The sequence below is a fragment of the Vidua chalybeata genome, chromosome 18 (genome assembly GCF_026979565.1).
Source record: "Vidua chalybeata isolate OUT-0048 chromosome 18, bVidCha1 merged haplotype, whole genome shotgun sequence".
Classification (NCBI taxonomy): Eukaryota; Metazoa; Chordata; class Aves; order Passeriformes; family Viduidae; genus Vidua; species Vidua chalybeata.
The window spans coordinates 3,268,308-3,284,870 of NC_071547.1; the positions used below are offsets into that span (position 1 = coordinate 3,268,308).

At 46.7% G+C, this 16,563-nt stretch overlaps 1 protein-coding gene across 2 annotated transcripts in view; it reads left to right on the plus strand.

Moving 5' to 3' along the window:
* The window catches only part of SETD1B (SET domain containing 1B, histone lysine methyltransferase), a 48,164-nt gene extending 31,949 nt beyond the window's left edge, over positions 1-16,215 (plus strand). Inside the window, exons 8-18 of one of the 2 annotated variants that reach the window (XM_053959361.1) lie at positions 1,167-1,337; positions 2,235-2,322; positions 3,115-3,332; positions 3,575-3,704; positions 4,385-4,846; positions 6,635-8,188; positions 9,471-9,637; positions 9,886-10,017; positions 10,118-10,237; positions 10,606-10,743; positions 11,455-16,215. In XM_053959361.1, the coding sequence (XP_053815336.1) occupies positions 1,167-1,337; positions 2,235-2,322; positions 3,115-3,332; positions 3,575-3,704; positions 4,385-4,846; positions 6,635-8,188; positions 9,471-9,637; positions 9,886-10,017; positions 10,118-10,237; positions 10,606-10,743; positions 11,455-11,628 (3,354 nt within the window). In that variant the 3' untranslated portion in view covers positions 11,629-16,215. Of the gene's footprint in view, positions 1-1,166; positions 1,338-2,234; positions 2,323-3,114; positions 3,333-3,574; positions 3,705-4,384; positions 4,847-6,634; positions 8,189-9,470; positions 9,638-9,885; positions 10,018-10,117; positions 10,238-10,605; positions 10,744-11,454 lie in introns of those variants that run through there. The other variant, XM_053959362.1, reaches the window with a different exon arrangement.
* Positions 16,216-16,563: the final 348 nt, after the last annotated feature.

Below are 16,563 nucleotides of genomic sequence, written 5' to 3' on the forward strand. Positions count from 1 at the left end.
TCAGTTCCCCATGTGCTCTGCCATCACAGTAATTCTGGCTGCTGTATTCCATCAAAGGCAGCTGATTGATTGACTGATTGATTGATTCCAGCTCTGGCAGCTCAGCTGATTGACTTCCAAGAGGCATCATGCCCCAGATAAAGGGTGAGAAGGCTCAAGGATAAATCTGGTGTCCTGGGTCAGGCAGGGTGGAAAATGTATGGGGTGAAAGCTGTGAAAGGAGCACATTTCTGGGGAATGCAGGAGATCCCATGGACCTTTTCTGCCTGAGCTAGGGGAAAGCTTTTCTTTGTTCCCAGATCTGATGGTGGGTTTAGGTTTGAAAGCCTGAGTAAGATGCATTAAGCAGAGTGCCAGGAATAACCAGGCATCCTGGCCACAGAGTGCTGCTGCTTGGATTCTCTGTTTGATATTCCCATTAGTTTTGTCTCTAATTAGCAGGAGAGCTGGGCTTGTGCTGCCTCTTTGGTGATTGCAGCCCACTTCAGCATGTGAACTCTGTTAGGGTGTGCAGGAGAAACTGTTTGGGGTGTTGTGCCCTGGGCTGATGCAGGTGAGTGTCACCTCCAGTGGCCCTGGCTTGGGCAGAGCATGACATGCCATGTGTGACATTCTCCTGGCTTATCCACCTCTCCACAGCTGCAGAGGTCTGAATTCCTGCTCTTCCTTCACACCTCAGCTCTGGTGAAAAAGGATTTGTTGAGGCTGTGTGTCTATTTTGTAGACCCTTTGGTGTTTCACCTAAATATTTTGATGTTCCTGTTCCCAGGACTGGAGCCTTCTTCTGACAGGTTTTGTGGACTGGGGCTATGGTTGCTAAGGAAACACAGGGATGTGTGTGATTTTTGATGCACTATATTTGGCCTTACACTCACCAGAAGGAAGGTGTTCCCAACTGGAAGGTCTGGAGTTGCTTTCAGTGGGTTAGCAAAGGAAGGTAGATAACACATTGTTGGGCTGACTTGCCTAAAGCACACTCAAGTTATTTGTATTATTCTGTGCAGCTCTAGTTCCTTTCAGGTGTGGAGCACCCTGAGATGCCCTCTAAGAAACTGATGTCTGGGCAGGGCAGTGATATTTCCTAAACCTTGACTGTCTGAATGGTTTCCAGACTTTGTGTCCTTCCCAAGAAACTTCCCCTCTCAAGTGTGCCTTCTCTGTTGCAGGCGTCTCTCACTCCAGTGAAGTCTGGAGGAGAGCTGGAGGAAAAACCAAAGCCAAAGGATCGAATGGCCTCCTGTCTCTTGGAGAACTGGAACAAAGGAGAAGGGCTGGGATATGAGGCCATCGGCTTGGGCATTGGCTTACGAGGGGCCATCCGGCTGCCATCCTTCAAGGTGAACACAAAAATCTCTCTTCCTTGTGCTGACATCCCCCAGAGGAGCCTTAGGAGGACAGACCTCGCTAGGTTTGTGCCCCAGAGCCCTCAGGCTGTTCACCCCACTCTGTGTTCACTCAGGGGTTGCTTCTGACCCCCCGGGACCAGAGCAAGGACCCTCTTCTCCCTTAGCTTTTCATCCTCCACTTATGTGAATTGTCTGTAGAGGATCTCCCTGCTCTGCAGGGGGAAGGGGACGTTTGCCTGTGTTTAGGACACAGCATTTCAGCATAATCATAAAAATACATGTTTGCTTTACACAGTTACTGTTCTGGTTGGAATCTCTGATGGTTTGGCAGCTGAGTCTCACCTGAAGTTTGCTTAAACTCTGTCTCCTCAGAAGCATAGGGTATCCATTTTGAAAAGCATTTACATAAAAAATTAGAAGTATCTTAAATGAAGTTTAGGGTAGGGGAGTGTAGAGGGCTTCCCTGAAATTAGGGGTTTTGAATGCACAGAAGGTGCAAGTAGAGGTTTGGGATGGGAGAGCCTCCAGTCTTTATATAGAGTAAAACTTGCTTTGAGGTTCTTTTAGATGCCATGAGCTTAAGCTCTCTTTCTGTTCTACTACAATCTCAGACACATGGATTTGTCAAGAGTTTTCTCTGTCATTCTCAAAGTACCTGGTGATGACATGCACCATGCTGGTACCCAGGGTGTTTTCATGCAAATTGAAGGGGTAGAGTTTCATTCAGAGTGAAATTCTGTTTGCAAGCAAATAAAGAGATCAAGAGCTGGGAAGTGGCCCTTAGTTTCTGCTGTGACCACGGCAAAGTAAAGAAGTGGCAATTTGCTTAAGAAGTTGATTTCTGTTGTTTCTGGACTTTCAGAAATGCTAATTGTGTCTTTTGTTCAGGTGAAAAGAAAGGAGCCACCTGAAGCTGCCTCAGCGGGAGATCAGAAGAGAATCCGGCCTTCTACATCTGTGGATGATGAAGATGAAGGTTTGCAAAGTGCATTTGTTTGAAACCTAGGAGCAGATGCAAACCCCACCAAGCTGAATGCTTTAAACTTCACAGCAGTGTGCTCACTTACAGTTAAACACAAAGTCAAGGATCTGAGCCAAACCCTGCTTCTCACAGAGCTCTGATCAGCTGGGACATGGCCCCTCTGGGTTCAATTATCTGAAATTCACATTTTAAGAATAACTCATAACCTATTTTAGCTGTGCTGGGCCCCAGCAGAAGGAGCTCAGATGTGTTCATGGGCTCTTTGGGGTGTGCTCACAGCTCTCCGGGGCTGTGGTAGGAGGAAGCACTTAACAGTTTGCTCTGCATTTGATTTGGGAAAGAAAGCAAAGTTATTTGCCAGAAAAATCTGTTTGAAAATATCTTATTTCTTATTACCAGGGAAGAGTAAAGAGGAGACAAAGCTTTGAATACCCTTTGTTTTGCACATGGGTTCATGTGGAAGTTGATTCAGATTAACAAGTGGTTTTGAAGCCAAAAAATGAAACAAAAAAGCACTAAATTCAGGTTACCTGTCCTGACCTCACTCATGCCGTGTGTCTCCTGTCTGCTCTGCCTAGGGAGTGTCAGCTTTGGCCACCACATTTTGCCATCAGCACTGTTCACTGCAACATCAGCAAGTCCCTGTAAGCCTGGGGGCCCTCACACTACATGGACACATTGCTCTTAACTTGGATCTTCCCAAAGAAGAAGTTTCCCTTATGTAGTTAACTCTTTCTGTCCTTTCCAAGGTGTTTGATGGTAATTCCTGTTGCTTTTGCTCCTCAGAGTCAGAGAGGGACAGGGATGCTTCTGATACAACATCTGACCTGTCAAAGAAGGATGCAGAGGCAGTGGGGCTGCGACGGCGACCAGCAAGGCCATTGGAGCTCGACAGCGAGGGAGAGGAGGGAGATGAGACATCAGGGAAAGAGGAAGAGTCCTCCTCAGAGAAGGAAGAGGAGCAGGAAGAAGATGGAGGCTTGGTGAAAGCAGCACCTGGCAAGGTATGTTGGTGTGTGGCTGCAGTTTCAGTGCTGTCTGTCATTAAAAGGAGGCCTGGTAATGCCAAATGCCAAAGTTCCCTTTTCTAGATGAGTGCTCTGGGTGGGGTCTGTCCTTACAGAGCCTCTGTCAGGTCTCTTCAGGTTCTCTGACAGCCTCCCTGAGAGTCCCTGGTGGTTACTGCACTGACAGCCAGGTCACAGGCTCAGGCACTGTTCATTTTTGGCAATGTTTTCTTGCAAAGGAGGAAGAGGAGGATGAGGAGGATGAAGATGATGAGGATGAAGATGATGATGAAGACGAGGATGAAGATGATGAGGAGGAGACAGGCATAGACACAAGTGACAAGGAGGAGGAGCAGGACTCTGAGGAGGGTAAGGAGCTGCAGTGGAAGCAGCAAGTGTTACCTTTGGGTCAGCTGTGGTCTCCCTTCTGCCTTTGTGAGCTGATTTTGTTACTTGTGCACCTCCTTTCACTGGTGGGCATTTTACACACTATAATGCAGAGAGATATTTTTAATGAATACCTGTGAGGTTTCCATGATCCCTCAGTCAGTGGGTCCCTTTAGAGCCCTCCAGTCCCTACCCTGATCCCAACCCAGCCACAGGGGCACTGGTCTCAAGCCCAGCTAAATGTGTGCTTGTTTTGTGAAACGCAAGTTGCTGGGGGGAGAAGGGACCAGAATTCTGAAAAGGGTAATTTGGCTGCTAATAACTCTGTCCTATCAATCAGTTCCTGCTCTGCAAGGTGGTAGTTTCCACTTTTTAAGGCCATGTGTAAAGGCAGGAGAAAATCTTAGTAAAAGATACGATACACCAAGAGATCCAGGTGGGAAGATGCCAGGCAGCACTACTGCTCACATGTTTGGTGATTGTTGTGTGCAGCCAGACACAGGATTTATAAATCTCTGCAAAAATAAGTAAATTGGGAGAGCGCTCCTTCAAACCCACATGCTGCTGGTGATGCTGTTTCCACACTTTTACAGTGGAAGGATATTTGCCCTGATTGTTTAATAAAGCCAGAAAGCAGAACTAATGACAGTTTGTTCTTGCAGATGTAGCAAGCCCCTCGTCTTCCAAGGCTGAAGCTGAATCATCTGATGAGAGTGAGGACTCCTCTGAATTCGAGTCAAGTTCAGACTCGGATGATGAAGATGAGGAGGATGATGATGATGAAGATGAGGAGGAAGAAGAGGAGGAAGAGGTGGCTGAAGATCAAGGCAGAGAAGCCATGGTTGCTGAGCCAGAGCATGAACCTGCTAGTCATGAGCTTCCTGATGATGAGAGGGAGACTATTTTGGACCTGTATCCTGTGGATGACTACATGGATGCAACGGGCTTGGGACTTGCCGAGCCAGCTTTGGCAGTGAAAGATGAAGGCAGTGAAGAAATCAAGGCAGGGGAAAGCGAGTGTGGCCAAGTCCTGGGGGCTTCTGTTGCTGCTGAAACTCTGAAACATGTGGTTATGGAAAGAGACCAGGAGACACAGCTTGCACTCTCTCCCATCTGTAGGCCAGGTATGCCCTTCCACGTGCTTTGGAGTTTTCTTATGTTTCCAAGTAAATTTTCTCCCAGTATCCAATATATATGGGTTTGTATTTCCCTTGTTCTCTTTCTTCTTCCAGCCTTGGCCCTAGGCTAGGGATTATCTGTACAGGGAAAGAGGTCTGTGCTGAACTTTCCTTCCTAGTAAGGAGCTTTACATGAGCCATCTGCTACTAAAAATACTGTGGTTACTGTATCCAGAATCTTATCCTGGGCCAGTTTAGTTGGAGTCCTACAGGAACTGAGCAGTTGTCATCGTCGGAGGGTGACTGATCGGGTGGTGTGATGGCTGAAGCTCAAGATAGAAAAGCCATGGCTGCTAAAACAGAACAGGAATGTCACTACTGGCTCTTTTTGGTTTTAATATCAAAGCAGTATGTGACAGGGAAGCTGCATGGGGCAGGTGAGTGGAGTCTCAGAGTTATGTATGGTTCCTAATATTATTTGTGGGCAATTTTGTCACCTACTCCTTTTAAATGAGTGATACTCACTAATTTTCTGGAAGAAGGAAATTGTCTTCAATCAATACAAAGTTGTACTTAACCCAAGGAAATTTGAAACCTTTTACTAGAACAGGAGTGATATGCATAAACTTGAGTAATTTGGCAACTGGGGGAAATCTAAAAGTTAAAATTGGAGCCAACAGGGAGGGCACATCTAGTGGGGCCTGCTGTGGAGCCTTGGGCAGCACTGGTGTCTGAGGACTGGGCAGTGTTTTGCCACTTGGAGAGTTGGAAATCCAGTCCCTGCACAGGGTGTCACTCCTTGGCTGCTACAAAATCTGAAAGTCACAAAGAGGTAAAATGTTAAACTGGGCAGGGCGAAGAAGAACCGGTTTTGCACGAATCCTTTCTAGAACAGGTCAGTGTGCTGAAAGAACATAAATTTGGAGATACCTGCATTTGAGCAACTTGACATGTGTAAGGAGCTTTCCAGGCAAGCTGTGGGAACAAACTCAAACTGCAGCATTGTTCTTGAGCAGCCCAGCTCTGTCATACAGGAGTTGCAAGGCTCAGACCCTTCTCCAGCAGCCCTGGTTTGTTCAGCACAAACAAGGAATGCCTCCCTTCCAATTCTCCAGGCATTTTCATCTCCTTTTGTTCTCCCACTTGAAAATGTTATTTTGAGCTGCCTAACAAGATTCACCGTTGATTCCTTTTGGACCTGGCCCTAAGTGGGTAAATAAACTCCAGACAAACGAGGCTGCTGCAGGGAGAGCAGCATATAAATTGCCTCATTGATACCATCTGAGTGTCTCCTCATCCATTACAAGGGCTTCCTGTTTCCTTCATGTGTTGTTCGGGAGTGTTCTGCTGTTCCCTTCACCATTCCCTCCTTGGAGAGCAGAGGGTGCTCCTTGGCCTACAATTAGTTTAGTTCCCACATTAGAAAAGGTGACAGCTCTGGGCTCTGACAGCTCTCCTCCAAAGTCCTCACCCCACAATCCACTCATTCCTTTAATGTCTGTACAAAAGGTTGTCAGGGCTTTTGAAAGCAGAGAAACCTTAGTTCTGGTCTGTGTCGTAGTTAATCCTCAAATTAATAGTGTGGGTTTTTTATGGTCCATTAGGAAAGTGTGTGGTAGTGTCTAATTACTCTACACTCCGTGCCTCCAAAATGTAAAGCACTGGAGTTTTAAAGCCTCCCAGTGGAATTGAGCTGTTCTTTAATTGTGGCATCTTAAACATGTCTTTACTAGCAAGTGGCAAGTAACCAAGTGGAGGCAAAGCTCCTGATTCTCCTCTCTGTTCCCCTTTCAGAGGAAGAGTCTGAACCCACTTCCATGCTGGAGCCAGAGGTACAGGAAGGTCCAAAGCCTGAATCTCAAGATGAGGAGGCAGCTCTCTGTATATCTGCTCCAGAGGGAGTCTTTGGAGAACCTCTGCCCAGCAAAAGCAGCTTCTTTGGTAAGTCTGAGGAGAGCAGCTTGGAAGCCCGAGTTAAAGCAAAGCCGCTGTCGGCAGCGGAGGAGGACGAGCGGCTGCCCCGCACGCCTGGGCGGGAGGTGATGATCCACTCGGAGACTGAGACTCTCCTGCTGCCAGCCCACAAGGTGCCATCCTCCATGCTTCCCTTGCCATCGACTCCTGGCAAAGAAGACTCTTTAGTCCCTCCAGAAAAGTTCCCTGAACAATTAATGGTGACCAAAACATCAGTGGAAGAGGAGATTCCTAGGACTCCTGGGCGGGACATTTTGGCCAAGTCTTCACACCCCCTCACGAAGTCACAGAGCACGGACACTGTTCCAGCCACGCCAGGAAGTGATGCTCCCCTTACAGGGAGTAGCTTGACCCTCAGTTCCCCTCAAGTTCCAGGGAGCCCCTTTTCCTACCCATCCCAATCTCCTGGCATTAATAGTGGCATTCCTCGGACTCCTGGGAGAGATTTCAATTTCACGCCTACTTTCCCAGAGGCTGGTGCTACCGTTCCTTGCCTTCTGCCTGGCAAGAAACAGTCAGAGGATGAGCTCGAAGAGAAAACCTTTAAAGAGCCTCTTGGTGCTTCCCTTACGATCAGCATGAACAGTGTTCCTTCCCCCATCCCCTTTGCCAGCCCCCCGCAAGCAGATTTCCACATGGACATGGGTTTGCCACCTGATGAGCCAATACCTGTAGCAGCCCTGCCGTGCATGCATGGAGATGGAAGGATGCCCATCGAGGAATGCAAGGCAGAAGTAAAACCTGGTTTGCTCTCCCCAGAAGTACCCCCTGGGGCTTCTATTCTTCCTCCCCCACCGCCGCCTTCTGTTCTTCCCAAAAGGAGGCCGGGTCGGCCGAGGCGGTCCCCACCTTCTGTCCTCTCGTTGGATGTGTACTCGGGCAAAACCATAGAACCTCCCATGCCAGTGGCCTTGGTGGAAGGTGCTGTGGGCAAAGAGCTGTTGAGCGGACATCCTGATGCCTACTATGGACTGAAAGACCCTGAAGCCGTCACCCTGGACTTCAGGAATGACGGTTTCCACGAGAACATAGCAGCTGAGACAGTTGCAGAGAAACTGCCATTCAAGGAACTGGAGAACCAGTGGAATGAAGACTTCAAGGAAGAAGAAGCTCACGCAAAGCCTAAGCGACAGTGGCGAAGGCAGAAGAAGACATCTGAGGAGCTGCCAGCGATCCCTTCCCCCGAGTATTCCCCGCCCCGGCCGCAGTTCAGGCCACGCTCCGAGTTTGAGGAGATGACCATTTTGTATGACATCTGGAATGGAGGCATAGACGAGGAGGATATCAAATTCATGTGTATCACATACGACCGCTTGTTACAGCAGGACAATGGTATGGACTGGCTCAATGACACCCTGTGGGTTTTCCATCCTTATATCCTTTCTCACTGTGTTGGCAGCACGTGTGAGATGCACGAGAAGTTGGTGGGAGAAGCAGTTGCTTACAAGAATAGAGATTACTTGGATGATTAGGGCATTTCATTCTCTGAAGCTGCAGTACAAAAATACTGCAGAAGTGGCTGTTCTTGCTGCATGTTCAGCCTGGAAGTGCAGGGACAGTCTGTAGGCACCTCTTTTGGGGAGGTTCCCTTCCTAGTTTGAGAAGCTTCTGGCTGCATGTAACCAGACTTTTTTTTCCAGCTTTCCTGTGGAATTCCTAGTCTGCACATACAGAGCTTTCATTTGGAGCTAAAACTTGCTGTAAAAATAATCTCACCATCTGTGCCCAAAACAATGAGTTAATGGTTCTAGCAGCTTTAACTTGCTTTGAGGTTGAAATACTGATAAAGTCAGTGCTTTCTAAGTGGCACATCAGGGCTCTGTGTGTGTGCAGCCACCAGTCGTGTTCTCCAGAGCAGAGTCTAAAGGATTGTTCTAAAAACCTCAGAACTCTCCAGTACTTTTTTTAGGAAGGATGTACAGGTTTATGTGTTGAAGAAGACAAAGACACCACCTTGTGTGTTGCTAGAGATTGTGTGAAGTTCAGATATCTTCATCCCTTGCTTCCTGCAAGACAGGAAAGCAAAACCAAAAAAACCCAAACCACCTAAAACAGTCAGTGATAACTAACCCATAGTGAAAATAAATCTCTTTCCCTCTTGTTAAGGATTATATTGTAACAGCAAAATTGCAATAATACTTTTTAAGCCATTTCGAAATCACCTTGAGTTCATCGTGTGTCACGCAGCGTGACAAGTGTGAAAATACCTGCAGGCTCACCTGCTTTGCAGCCAACCCTCAGCACTCTGGTTTTGAGGCCATCACCTCTTGGTTTTTCTGGTCCCTCTGCTTCAGTTTTCTGGTGTCAAGGATATGTTTTGCCTCACAGGAAGCATTTTTGGGTCAGTCTCAATTGTTGTAGCCTTCGTGGCTGTGTTTGTGGGGTGAGCTGGCAGCAGTGCAGCTCCACTGTCCTTCCAGGAGTCAAAGCCCTGAAGGTTTGTAATGTGTGTCTGAAGGAGCTGATCTCCCAAGGCTGGTGAGAGCAGCATCTCTCCAAGGCCTTTAGGCTGAGCAACATCTCAGTAGTAATGTTATTGTTTGCAACCCCACAAAACCTTCCTAATTTTCCAGGCTCCTGGTGTTAGCTCCGTGCAATGTAGCAAGTTTAGTCTGATATCCACCTCTGGCTGTGTTTCTCCTTAACTTCTTGCCACCTACCAGCTTTTCTACCCCCAAGAAGAAGAAGCGGGATGACGGGATGCGGGAGCACGTGACGGGCTGTGCACGGAGCGAAGGCTATTACAAAATTGATAAGAAGGACAAACTCAAATACCTCAACAATAGCCGAGCTTTTGCAGAGGAGCCTCCAGCTGACACACAGGTGAGGAATCCAGAGTGCCAGGTGTAAATGGGATTTGGTTTGACACTGTCACACACAGTAGGTGCTTCCTGCCTTTTGGCAAAGAGGGAGAGGAAGCTGTTGTGTCTCCTTGATTGTCCTGGGGTTGTGTGAGGAGTGCTAATGTTTGATGTCTGGTGTTCTGTGGTGATGTGTTGCAGCACAAGGGGCTGCTCACAGGGAGCCTGCAGGGTGTTGGGTCAGCTTTGATCACCCATTTGTCCTCTCAGGGTATGAGCATCCCTGCCCAACCTCACGCTTCCACCCGGGCTGGTTCCGAGAGGCGATCAGAGCAGCGCAGGCTCCTCTCCTCCTTCACTGGTAGCTGCGACAGTGACCTGCTCAAGTTCAACCAGCTCAAGGTAGATCACCCCCTGCTGATTCTGCACCCACAGACATCCTTTCCCATTCTGTGCTGTGGCTAATTCAGGGCTGGGGTTTTGGGGTGTTTTCTTCATGCAGTTCCGGAAGAAAAAACTAAAATTCTGCAAGAGCCACATTCACGACTGGGGCCTTTTTGCTATGGAGCCCATTGCAGCTGACGAGATGGTGATCGAGTACGTGGGTCAGAACATCAGGCAGGTAAGCTGTGGGTGAAATCTGAGCAAAAACCAGCCCTGGAAGAACTCCATGAGTATGACAGCGAGGGTTGGAGCCCTAGGTTGGAGGTGTCAGCTCTGTGGGCTGGACAGAGGTTGGCATGGTTTGGAGGTACAAGGGTGGGAATTGCAACAATTTGTGGAAACTGAGCACTCGGGAGAATCCTCCTTAAGAAGCCCATCCTGAACTTCTGTGTTTCCAGTTAGGCGTGTGCTCTCGTGGGGTGGTGGGGATTGTATAAACCCCCATTGCCTGGCACAAGCAGAGCTCAGGGGAGCCTTGTGGAGGTGAGGTGGCTGCTCACAGGTCAGTTGTGCAGCGTGGCCTGAGCCTGCCTGGGGTTTCTGCAGGTCATTGCTGACATGCGTGAGAAGCGATACGAGGATGAGGGCATTGGCAGCAGTTACATGTTCAGAGTCGACCACGACACCATCATCGATGCCACCAAATGCGGGAACTTCGCCAGGTTTATCAATCACAGCTGCAATGTGAGTATGGTGTTCCTGCCTGTCATTGTTCCCTGGTACGCTGACAAACCTGGGGAGGCCCAGCCAGCCCTGATTGGGGTGCTCAGAAGTGGCAGGGGGTCGCAGGGCTGTGATTAAATGTTAATGAGCCACAGCAGATCAGAGCAGGGTCTAAAGCAGTGTAAAGAGGTTGGAGAGACCTGAGGAATGAAACATGCAGGGAGATTGAGTGCACTCAAGAGCCCTTCTGGCTGTCTCGGGGGACCCTGATGGACACTGAGCAAGCAAATCTAACAAATATTTCCTTAAAACATACCAAATTTCAGCTGTGGGAACAGTCTCCTTCTAGTGTCTGCATGGGAAAATAATCCCTGCTGTTTCCCCCTCTGCTCTGTGCTGCAATCTGCATTCAGACTTGCCTGCCTGGCCAAATTGTTAAGCATTGAGCTTCTCTTAACCTGTGACAAAATTGATGGAGCGCCATCCAGGCTCTTTTGCTCCACAAATGACCAGAATGTGGATATTTTGGAGAAGCACAAGGGGGGCTGCTGTGTTTTCTGGCTTCACGCCTCTCTGCCTAGGCCTACCCTGAGTCCAGGCTCTGGAAGTGTGGCTGGGGTTGTCTCAGGAAAGGACTGCCCTGTTTTATTTTATCTTGAAATAATTGTGTGGAGGCAGGGAAGCCATGGAACTCTGGAATCTCCATCATCACCTGTTCTGTCACCCTTGCAGCCAAATTGTTATGCTAAAGTGATCACGGTGGAGTCTCAAAAGAAGATCGTTATCTACTCCAAGCAGCACATCAATGTGAACGAGGAAATTACCTACGACTACAAGTTTCCAATTGAGGATGTAAAAATCCCGTGTCTCTGTGGCTCTGAGAACTGCAGGGGAACCCTGAACTGAACTCAGGGTTTCTCGTCACACTTGCACCTTCGGCCATGTCAAAACTGTGGTAACCAGGTGTGGTTGCACTTTGCCAAAAAAAGAGGAAAAAAAAAAACTACAGAAAAAAGGAAGAAAAAAAAATTAAAAGCAAAAAAATACTTACCAAAAAAAAAAAAAAAAAAGATGAAAAAGAGAAGAAAACCAAGCAAGTTTCGCACTTCTGCCAGGATCATGAGTGAAAGCAAAAAGCGCACACGCTTACGAGGACTGTTCATGTTTCAGGTGCTTTTTCCTTTTCAGATCCAACACGCACACAAAAAGGTGGCTACCTTTTGTGGCATGGTCTATCCAAACACTAGCTTCTCTGTTCAGTCCCTGAAGTAATGCTCCATAATGGGATAATGGTACCTTTTTTTTTTTTTTAATTGTTCTTATAAGCCTTCATCGTTTCATAAATGCTGCTACCTTTTTCTCATCAGTTTTCGTTGGTTGAAAAAGACATTCAACGTTTAAATGTGAAGCAGAGACTGAAAATGCCATATAGGGTTTGTTGGGAGCTTGATTGGCTGAAATTGCACAGATTTCTCAGAGTAAGCTGTAAATAAATGTAAGGTTGATGTTACAGAGCAAGCCAGAGGCTTGAGGGTGTGTGAATGAGTGTGTGTGTGTGCTTGGGGGTGTGTGTGTGTGTGGAGATGTGTCCACAGTGAGACTAGAGCTGAACTGTCCTGCCTTTTCCTTAGGGATGAGCCTGAACAAGGCCCCTCAGCCAGACCCCGGGGCAGAGTCAGGTCAGCCACACCTCAGCTCCCCTCCTTGGGCTCCCCTCTCATTTTCTATGCCATGCTGGTCCATGGGGGATCAAAACCTCTGCAGCTGCACGTGAGAAATCCTTGGATACTTCAGTCACTAGGAAGAAGTGGAGTCAGCTGTGCAGCTGTAGCACTGTGTGGCCTTGGGGGCTGCCCATTCCTTGGAGATTCCTTGTCTTGCTTGCAGAAGAGGCTGAGATTGAGTGGACAGCTCAGCCCCCGTTGATGCTGTAGAAATCCTGCCCTGCTTGCAAGCAAAGACTACGGCCCACATTTGTAGCGGGACTTTTTCCTGTGGATGGGGAAGCAGGCTGATGTGTGACTTGTATTCATTTTTTTTCTCACTTTCATCTGCATTTCCCTGCCCTTCCAGTGTTTTACGTGGAGTATTTGCTCTGTCCTTGGATGTGGGAGATGCCTCCTGTGATAGGAGCAAGCTGTGCCCTGCTGCTCTCCTCCCTCTGTTACTCAGTAACTTGGCCAGGGGTGGTCCCATCCCTCCAGAAAATCATGGTAGAAATGTCCCTGAAAGCAATCTTGTTCCCCCCCCCCCCCATCTAGAGCATGGAAACAAATTGCTTCTCTAAATTTGGAAGGCATGTTTTAAAATGATTTCTCAATATACTTTGTCCTTGTAGATGTGCTGAGGTGAAGGTTGCAGTTCTTCAAGAGGTTCCATTTAAAAATGGGACCAAACACCAAAAAAAAAGTTCTTTGGATGAGATCTGGAAATCTTACACCACCGTTCAGGTATAGACAGGATCAATTTTTCAATTTGCATTGAATTTCTCCTGCTTTAAAAGTAGAGATTAGTCATACTAAACCCTTTTTAATTGGCTTGTAAGGGGAAGTTGCAATGTCATTCTGAAATGGGAAGATTATCTGCATAACTAAACACCTTCTCCCCGCAGAACAAATTGCACAGCTGTATTCTTGTATTCTTTCCAAACCTCCACAGAGGTGACAACCTTGCAAAAGAGATTCCTGGAAGTTTTTTCAGCTGTTCCATAGAATTGCCAGGCCTGCACTGCAGTGTGGAGCTTGTAATGTAGGTTAGACCTCTGCCTCTGAATTTCTCCTCCAGACAAAAGGCCTGAGAGAGCAGGAACACACAGAGTGCTACAAGCTGCCTTAATACCACCTGTGTTTCTGTTTGAGGGCGAGCAAATTGTCTCTGAGATTGGACAGTCCATGGTCCATCTCTGCTTTTGTTTCAGTTCGGTTTTGTTGTTTCTCCTTCTTCCTAAATCTCTCCAGCAACTGGGTGTAAGTGACCCAGAACCTAAAATCATGAGAAGCACAAGTTTCTGTCACTGAATGTTGGTTGGAACTGCAGTGATGGCATTTGGGAGTTAAACCAGCTGCTCAGTTTAGTTGTTATTTTTTTAGTGAGATTCCACGTGTTGGCACTCCAGTTGGCATCTCCACAGCTTGGCCTTTGACTTCCAAGGCTTTGGAAATGCACAGAAGTTTCCTGTGTGTCAGAACTGAAGCCCCTGGCCTTGGTCTTCTCCCTCTCTGCTCCATCAAACCAGTGCATTAATGGTGGATTTGTGGGGGTGAGGACACCCCAAATGGCCCAGCCCTGAGAACCTGCTGGCAGCTCTGTGTGCTCTGGATGGGATCAGCCCCTGCAGTTTGCCTTAATCCTTGGTGAGGAAGGTGGGGAGGAAGGTCCCTGTCACCTTCAGGTCCTTTGCCATGTGTTTTAGGAGCACCAAAGGGATTTGGGTGCCAAAGATAAGCACCTAAATCACTTGGGTACTTCTGAAACTGCCAGTAATTCATCCCCTTTTAGGATCCCAGACAAATACTGTGAGTTTTTAGAAGAGCTGATCTCTCAGTACTTCCCCAGGAAGAAACAGAGCTGTTGAAGCCACAGCACTTCTGAAAAATCATGTTGGTCTGGTCTCAAAGCCAAACCTGAGACTTCTCTTTTTTTCCCCCATAAATTTTGGCTTGCAGAGTCCTACCTGGGAGAGATTTTGTCTTGGGCTAGGAAGCTGCCTGACCTCCAAACAAATCATTTTATGGTGAGGACTCCCAGGTCTGGTGCAGTGATTTCCATGGGTGCCCTGTCCCTGCCAGCCCGCGGGGTCTCACTGGGCATGGGGAGCCCTGCAGCCACAGATGTGGGCTGGAGATGCCTCAGATCCTTTGCCTTGTACTTGGCAAGGATGGGATGAGAGGAGGGCAGGAGCTGTGTGGTTCACATTCAGCACAGGCTCCCTGGGACCCTGTGGAAACAGTGGCAGGCATAAGAGGAACCTCAGCAGCACATGCTGCTTACAGGGACTGCAGTGCTTCTGTCCCCTGAAAAGCCCATCCCCAAATTTATTGTCACTTCAGTTTGAGCCTAGGACAAAAAAAAAAAAAAAAAAAAAAAGAGAGAGACATTTACAGTGCAACCTGCAAAATTCCATCTCGCTGGGAGGAATGACCCAAGAGAACAGAGCAAAATCATGGAAATAGAATTGAAGCCTTTGGTTTGCAGCTGTGGGAGTTGAGGGTGCAGGTGCCTCCGTGCTGGCATCCACGGGATCCGTGTGGGTCACACCTCTCTGCAGCCCCAGGGTGGGGCTGCAGGGGATGGGGCTCATCCTGCACTTCTTTATATTGTACAGAGCAGCTTATTTCTACAAGGAAAGAAAAAACAACCATCATTTTAAAACTCCAACAAATACAGTAGTTTCAGTTCTGGTTTTTTGTGACCTTTTTCAGGGATCATTTCAGTGCATTTCTGTACAAAATAAAAATTTAAGGAAAAAAAAGGATTTTGAAGTATAAAAAAAATGCTTCTTCTGTACATAGGCGAACTCAAGAATCTTCTCTTCAAACACTGTTTCTTGTAGAAACATGTTGAAATTTTTTTGCTGATTTCTTTGTACTTCAAGAGCATGTAAATAGTTTATTAAAAGTGACTATTGTAATTTGGAGTTCTTTTTAAACAGATTCCAGCTCTAAATCATGTCAAGATGGGGAGGAAGAAGGACTGAGTATAGCAAAGGAGCTGGTGGCATTTACAGCTTGTGTCAAGCTTTGTATAATGTAAATTCTGTATAAATATGGGGTTTTTTTTTGTCAAATAAATAGATGCAATTAGAAGCATTAAGAAACTGAAGACAAAAAATTGCCAAGTCAAGGCTTCTTCTTTCCCCCCTCCCTCAGTCTGAAACCTAATGTGCAAAATCTATTTATTTCAAGCGAGGAAATGTGTACAGTCTAATAGACACCCTAAAATGTATTTAAGCAAATTAGCAACTGGATTTTTTCAGTTTAATATTTGTTTTTGTTTTTATGAGTTTCCTCCTTAATTGCCACTGTAGGATTTGTCCAATTGAGAACACATCAAGAAGGACACTCTAAAACAATGGGGCAGTTTTGAAGCAAAGTGGAAGAACACCCAGCTCCCAATTCTTGCAGTTTTCTGGTTTTAATTCCCAGTGTGGAAATCAAGGGCCTCCTTTAAAAATAGGCAGGTCAAATTGTTTGCAATAAATTAAAAAAAAATTTTCCTAAGTTCCTTTAAAAAAAAAAACAACACAACTCTGCTTTGAAGATTTAGGATTTCTGCTTTTTCTTTCGTTAAGCAAATTTATAAATTTAGGGATGTTTTGTGCATATAGAATCTGTCACCAGTATGTATCTTGTTTTGAAGAAAGTGTTTTTGTTGTGGATGTGTCATGCTGTATATATTTGTTCATATTTTTGTGAATTGAATACTATGTACCATTGTATTATAGTAACTTTTATAAAGCAAACCATAAATATACTGACTTTTCTTACAGAAAAATTATGTTGTGCTTAATATATTACCAGGACAGCTCTTTGCTCTTAGACCTGTGCTGGGAGCTGTGAGAGCTCAAGGAGGCAGATGCAGAACAAGAACAGTGTGAAGAACTGATTTTCAGCAAAGTTTACTGAAAATATTAATTCTGGTGATCAGGGAATGAATTTAAGCAACATTATATTGCATGAAAGAAATATGTGAGTGATGCTAGTCTATAAGCTTTAAGAAATGTCTCAGTATTAACAAACTTGAGAACCCTGGAGAGCTGAAGCAGAGCTCTCCTGACAGTGAACCAGGAGTCCCAAACATGTCCAGCCTCTGCAGGTGAGGGGTCCCTGCTCCTGCAGCTTC